Genomic DNA, 7,754 nt, shown 5'->3' on the forward strand with positions numbered 1-7,754 from the left:
TGCTGTAGAGTGCAAAACAGTAATAAGAATAAAATCTTGATAACTTTAGCTGGCTAGTGATGCTAGAAGCTAAGGCTAAAAGCAGATACTCTAGACCAAGATGACTTTGAATGAACCAAGGCTTTAAATAACAAATACAAGCAATAATTGAGATTAACCATCTTTTAAAACTAAACCAAAAATGTTACATTTACTCAAACATAATCAGAGTTAATTAATGCAACCCAACTCAGTTATGTCGAAACTGCTGACCAAGTTAGCACAACTCTATTAATTTTAATATACAAATGTAACTGGATTATTGATTTATTATTTAATGAGACTGCATTAAGATGGACAAATATAGAAAATAAATGATTTTAGGTGTTTTGAAAAAAAGGTTTGTTAGAATGGTCACTTAGTCAGAATTTAAATGAAATAATGATGTTAAATTATGATCCATTGCTGACAAAGATAAAAGATAATATTGACAAATGGAAACAGCTGAAGCTTTTATTATGGGGGAAAATTAATACTGTTAAAATGGTAATTGCAACACAATTACATATCAATGATGATACCTATGAATATCCCAGATTCTATTTTCAAAAGATATGATGATAAAGGACTTTCTCTGGGAAGGTAAAAAACCCAGGATCAAAATGAGTAAACTTTGCTCCCCAAGAGATAGGGGAGGTCTTGGATTGCCTGATGTGAGGATGTACAACCTTTCTTTTGAAATGACCAAGTTGGCCAAGCACTGGGGAAAGACAGATTCAGAGCTGGATTGGATAGAAATGGAGGAAAAGTTAGCATCACCATTCCACGCGATTGACATTCTCTCACAATGTTCTGGAACTAAATGGGAATCAAACCCAGTGACGATACACTCAAGATTTGTATGGAGTAGAATCCATAAACTGTGTAGGACATCACATTATAAAGTGTCATATGCATCATTGTGGAATAACCCAGTAGTTTGTATAGGCAAAAAAATGTGTTTTGGAAACAATGGCAACTAAAAGGAATTGCTAAACTAAAGTATTTGCATGAGGAGGGTATATATTCATGTCATACTCTGATTTAGTGGACAAATAATATTGGAGCCCAAGAGGACTTCTGGAAATACCTGCAAATTAGACACTGTATCAAGGACAAATTTAATGTGAAGGACAACCCTGTATATGCTTATTTACAGTCACCACAGGATGCTAGGACTGCTTCTATGTGTTACAAAATGATGCTCAATGTAAACTCGGATGTAATAATTTGAGAATATTCTGGCAGAAAGATCTAGGGATTGAAATTGAGGAGAATGAGTGGCTGGACATCCTTTCCAATGTAGGTAAAAATGTAAGAGAATTTAGAGGAAAGTTCATTCAGTACAAAATAATACATAGATACTACTACACACCATCCAGACTCTATAGGATGGGACTAGCTGAAAATAATCAGTGTTGGAAATGCAATAAAGAAGAAGAGACGTATTTACACATGATCTGGGAATGTGGTCTAGTTTACCCATTCTGGTGTAAAATTTTAAGAATAATGGAGGAGTGGCTAGGCTGTGAGTTACCTGTAGAGCCTCGGCTATGCCTTCTGGGTGACAAATTAGTGATACCTAATATAGGTAAAAATTCCTTTATTCTTCTCAAGATTGGATGCATTACAGCTGCTAGGATGATACTATGTAATTGGAAGTGTCCCAGAACGCCAGAAATAAAGGAGTGGATTAATGGAATGATTGAATTTGCATCATATGAGTGTATGCTGGGGAGATTGAACAATGAGGGAGAAGTACATAAAAAATGGGCTATTCTCTGGCAACATCTAAAATTAGGATAAACGAGTATGTATATTCAAAGGTACCACAACCTTAATTTCCATACACATTTCCATATATATTTGCTATACGTTGAATTTTCTTGGTGTGACAGCTGGCTGAATATGTAACATGTATCACATGTATGTGTAGTGTGAAGTGTGTTCTTTGTTCTTGGCTGTTGGTCACTTAGTTTGGAGATCTAGAAGAGTTTATTACTTTAGGTGTTCATTTCTGAGTTCAGACATTTTACTTGGCCTGTCCACAAGTTACTGGCAGAAAACATTAGAATCATTCAACATTACCACAGTACACTCAACTTAATCAACATAATGTTCTCTTTGTTCAAGTGAACAGATTTAGGTTAATTGACCTAAAAATAGTAAACATTCATTTATTTTCCTTCAGCTTAGTCTCTTATTCATCAGGGGTCGCCACAGCGGAATGAACTGCCAACTATTCTAGCATATGTTTTACTCTGTGGATGCCCTTCTAGCCACAACCCATTACTGAAAAACATCCATATACACACTCATTCGCGCACATACATACACGCGCACAAAGGCCAAATAAGTTAATTCAATTCCCCTATAGCCCACGTGTTTAGACTGTGGGGGAAACCGGAGCACCCAGTGGAAACCCACGCCAACACGGGGAGAACATGCAAACTCCACACAGAAACCGTCCCAGCCAGGACTCGAACCAGCAACCTGTGCTAACCACTGAGCCACCCCTGTTCAAGTAATATTTAGTTTAATGTTGTTGGTTTAAAAGAAAAGTTTAAATGAAAATATTAGGGATGCACAGATACCATTTTTTCAGAACCGATGTGATTCCAAAATTGAGTATCGACTGATACAGATTTGATCCTGATACTGTGCCTTTTTTTCTATTTTTTTTTTGTTTTAAACCTAATACAGCTCAAATAATATATCTTCTTTAGTAAAAATAGTAAAAACAACAGACCTGTAGGCCTAGATTATATGACAGACGACACAATCTAACTAAAAAAAAAACATGACGCTTGCTATAAACTATAGGCTACATTATTTGAGCATTTATTATGACATTGATCTGATCTGTTGTGGTCCAGCTTATGTTTCCTTTTTTAATATTAGGATTTGTGTTTGAAATCTGTACTAGGCTCCCTAAAAACAAGGTCCGCTTGTATGCTTCAGCTCACAATCTGACAAAAAGGTCTGTTAAATAAAATATCAATGTAAATAAAATGACAGTGAAATATTCAGAGTAGCCTATATTAGGCCAAATAATTTTCTGTTAATGATAATCCATATTGCTGCTGTCAGTATTACTTGTATTAATTTAATCAACTACTTTGACCAGAATGAGCCAGACTTTACAAACTATTAGCAGCACTTAACGTATTCACCTCGAAAGAATAAACTCAGTCAGAAGGATGAGACTCCTGAAACTCTTTATGAGAATAAATGAGAACGGTGCACATCGCTTCTGCACAGCTACTGTGCTTGAAGCATCACCGAGACACAGTGCGCAGTCCTCCGGTATACGGACACTTTTAAAACAGCAACACAAAGGGAAGAAATCAGTGCGCTGAGGATCTATCCAATGTATTATTGAGCCTTATCTAATTTTAGGTTTCAGGTAGGTCTACTTTGTGTGTGAAGAGCAGGTTGCTCCTCTACTCCAGTGTTGTGAATGTGATCTGCTGATCTAACAGACACAGCGAAACATGTAGAAACAGCAATAAACTCCATGTTGCGGGTCAAAATGAACCCATTTAATGCATTTCTCCACTGATTATTAAAATTAACAGGAACAAATAGTCTTGGAGAGTTTGTGTTGTCGTGAACGCGACACGCAGTTTGAATTGTGAATGAATGTAGAATGATTGACAGGCGAGGCAGGGGGAAGTGCTGAACTGAACATGAATTTAAGCACTTGAATATTCATGTGTACTTCACACTAAACTGTAGAATGGCTTCAGAACCTGTGGGATACAGTAGCCTACATGACAACTTTCTAGTGCCTTTTAATAGCCTACCTTCATGGCTTTTGTTGGCTTATAAATGACACAGAATAAAGCACACGCGCAAGATCGGATTTGGGTCGGCACCAGCTGGCCGATACCTGATCCAGCAAAAATATACAGTATCGAACCGATATCTGATCCAAGCATCAGGATCGGTGCATCCCTAGAAAATATCACATTTAAACCAATGATTTTTTTTAAATGTATGAAGCTTAGAATAAGAGTAGTTAACTACTATGCGCAGTACATCAAACAAAATTAAGAATTTTAAACTGAATAATAACTGTATTTACTTTATTTAATAAAGGTTACTGAAATACACATGGTTAATGAAATGAAACCTAGTTATGACAAAATGAATGAAAGCCAGCACATGTTTTAAGGGAGTAGAGTTTGCAACACACCCCATATACGAAAGGGACAATGGGTAGTCTTAACTGCTAGTGGCCTCACATAAGTCATTGTTAACCTAAAAAAGGAACGCCTTGGGTACAATATTAAATGTAGACATTTTCTTGAATACCAAAGAATAAAATAAAAAGCATCTTAAGCATACCTCCAATACCAGATCCAAAGCCAGACATGCTGTAAGATGCGGCCATGGTCGCAAGGCCACTGCACCGTTAGATCACAGCACAATGCTTTCCTGTCTTAGATTGTCTTGTTTCTAGCCCAAATATCTAAAACATCTTAAATCAGGAAACATTTTCTAAAGAGTTTGTCCTTAAAACAAGCAAAATAATGTGCCAATGAATGGGCTAAGCAAAATAATTGTATTTGAAAACTAAAACTAGATTATTTTGCGCAGGCAATTGGCAGACAAAAACTAAGTAAGAACAGGAGTGAAACGATCGCTCTGTGTAACAAACTGAACATTATTTACAGCTCATTACATTAAGACAGAAATATTTGGTGAACTATACAGCATGCAGACTCTTTCAACACCACTTGGGAGTCTGACCGTGCCCTCGTTGCTGAGCAGTGTATATAAAACGATGTAGACCGCCTTTATGCTTCTCTCCTGACCTTGAAAATATTATTAAATGAATAGTACGGATTAGGATTGTGTGGGGGAGGCCGAATCGAGATCTCAGTCTTTCAATGACTAATGGTGCAGCCCTACCTGAGCAAAAAGGCTTATGACCTAACCCAAGCATTAATTGCATGTAATATGTACTTAGCACTGGGCCCAGCATGGTTGTCTTTAACACCAGAATGTGTTTTAGAACTACCTGGAGGAAAAACATTTGTACATAAAATTACCTTGACCCTCAGGAGCTATTCACACCTGATCACTTCATGTGTTTTTCTGATTGGACAGCTATCAGACTGTGAAAAGCACAGGCGTACATGCCCTCCAAACAGATATAGGCCGATCGCTCAGACCCTTCAGGAGGGGTTCTGGAACACATCATGGATGAAACTGGACAGCTCTAAATGCATCTGGATGTCCAAACCACAGATGTACATGTTACTGCTCCCAAAATAGTAATAAAAAAATATTTAAAAAGTCAAAGTGCATACGTTGTGGGCTATATGACCGCCAAATACGGATGGGGAGCATGTTCTTCACAATAATTATAGTGTATTACACTGGAAGTCTATTGTGACTGTAGCACACAACAGCACATCTCTACTTGTTTATTTACTTCCCGTCAGACGTCTTTACGTTGTTTATTATATGTTAAGCAATGCAAGACACTAAATGGAAGCGGAGCCGCAGTGTGCGAGGCCTATAGAAAACGTTTACAATTCCTGTCTGGCATATCGTGGCGTATCAAATGGGAGACAATTCAACACCAGCGCATTCCACACATAGACTTTACCTGGGCGGCCCAGTTCTGTGTTGGCGAGAAACCGAGAACACTTCCCCAACAGACTCACGTTTTTACACAGACCCACAGAGACACGCTGGACAAAACTGTAACTGTTCTGACTTTGGTAGTAGCTTGAGAAGAGCGCAAAAGAAACGCGAAAAAGAAAAGCCTTTTACTAAATAGACTGATCCAGCTCATTATTTAGGGTGACAATACATCCTCTTTTTCTCAGACATGTCCTCTATTTGGGATTTAAAAATGCATTCGGCCGGGATTTCTAAATCTAATAAAATATCCAGAATTCTGCTTTCGATATCTGCCGTTAACTATGCGTTTTTGCATTACTTAATGCCAAACTTTGGCAGGTGCGTCTCAATCTCTCAGCAGCACCAACACTACAGCAGGGAGAGAGAGAGAGAGAGAGAGAGCAGATTTTACCTGTCAGTGAAGCACATAACGAAGTGAAATAGTGGATTTCTATTTCACACTGAAAAGAAACAGTGTCATGTAAAGGGTGTTAAATACTAAACTTTCACTTTTAAATTTGCCAGTTAAATAAGAAAAATAAACAATTATAACAGAATGAGAAATTATTCTGTTGCTGAGGATTATTAAAGTTTAATAGAAAGGATGGTATTAGGGTTTGATCTGTGGAATATATGCAAATAAAATAAATTCTGCTAAATAGAAATATTCTTAAGCCATATTATTTTAAATGCCATATTTGAGTAATCATTACAATCAGAACTTTCATGTAAGCAGTATTAAAACAAATATTGTAAATTATTATAATATATTCATATATTAAATTGCTCAGATCATTTAAATGTTTGCACTAACCATGTAATACTGCACATTTTTATTAACTAACAATAACTTATTAACTCCCTATTTCTGCTGCCCAGTGTGAAAGATTTTTTCAGCCGAAACTGGATCAAAAATTCAACAAGAAGCTGTGTAGGCATGTCCAAAACTGAAGACTTGATTCAGATCAGTTTAGAGTCCTTCATTAGAGCAATTTGATTCCAGTCCTGCTGTGGACCGCTAGCGAAACTTCATACAGCTTTAATTAGAGCTGGGTATCGCGTTCGATACTTTAAGCACCAACAGAACCGTCTCGATACTACAGAGTATCGAAAAAATCCTTTTCGTTCGGTACCAAATTTCGATACCCACGGGCATAATCTTGTCAACGTCAGTGAGCTAGAAAGCCTGCATCCTTAACGTGCCCTGATCAAATGCTGGTGATTGGCTGCGCTGCGGCTGTCTTGAAACTCAAGTTTACGGCGGTTACGCCCACTCGCCCAGAGCTGGTCAAACAGACATACAAAATCAGTTAACTTTTAGCACTTCTTGCTTGTGTACCGTTAAAGTTAAGTTTAAGGCCCCGTTTACAGTGCCAGATAAATGTGACCCAATTCCTATTAAAGCACTTACAGTTTTGCCATTTTGGTTTTAAAGCATTTAGGTGTGAATCTGCCTGCAATGTCAAGCTTACTGTGTTATAAATTTAAAAAAAGCATATGCAGTGTTTTTCCAGCAGTGGCGGCAGGCCTTTTTTTTTTTTCACCGATCTTCCAACTACCTATGGCATTATTTTGATGACAAACGTCGTGGGCACAGTATTACAAGTCGAGATCGCATTCACGTAATACGAGCATTCGAATCTCTTTGATTGCGTGCCAATTTCCTCGGTTCGTGCACAAAACTTCTTGCACTCCCTCAAACATACACTGCTCGAGAGCATTTTCTTGTGCGCTCTCAAATAAACGTTGCCGAAGTGTTGTTTAGTGCGTTTATGTAGGGAGTATGTCTCCAACATTTATTAGGATTTATTTAGGGTTCTTACACCTTTTTCAACTTCAAAATCCAGCACTTTAAGCACTTTCAAGATGCATTTTAATGTTTTTTTCCAGCACCAAACAACCATGGTAAATTACGCTTATATATGCTGTATGTACTTTTTTACAATTAAATCCATTGTGCCATTTTAAAAAACACAATACGACATTTCAACTTTAATTGTTCAATACTTTGGAGTATAGATTTATTGGGATTGTTCATCCAAAAATGCAAAGAAATTATTAAAATAAAAAAAGTTCAGTTATTGGATGAAGCATCTTTT

At 37.2% G+C, this 7,754-nt stretch overlaps 1 protein-coding gene across 1 annotated transcript in view; it reads right to left on the reverse strand.

Annotated features, from left to right (window-relative positions):
* pym1 (PYM homolog 1, exon junction complex associated factor) overlaps window positions 1-4,414 on the reverse strand; it is a 13,363-nt gene extending 8,949 nt beyond the window's left edge. Inside the window, exon 1 of the mRNA XM_056460898.1 lies at window positions 4,369-4,414. Coding sequence (XP_056316873.1) covers window positions 4,369-4,414 — 46 coding nt within the window. The remainder of the gene's footprint in view (window positions 1-4,368) is intronic.
* Between the last annotated feature and the right edge of the window lie 3,340 nt (window positions 4,415-7,754).

The sequence above is a fragment of the Danio aesculapii genome, chromosome 7 (genome assembly GCF_903798145.1).
Source record: "Danio aesculapii chromosome 7, fDanAes4.1, whole genome shotgun sequence".
In the NCBI taxonomy this organism is placed as follows: Eukaryota; Metazoa; Chordata; class Actinopteri; order Cypriniformes; family Danionidae; genus Danio; species Danio aesculapii.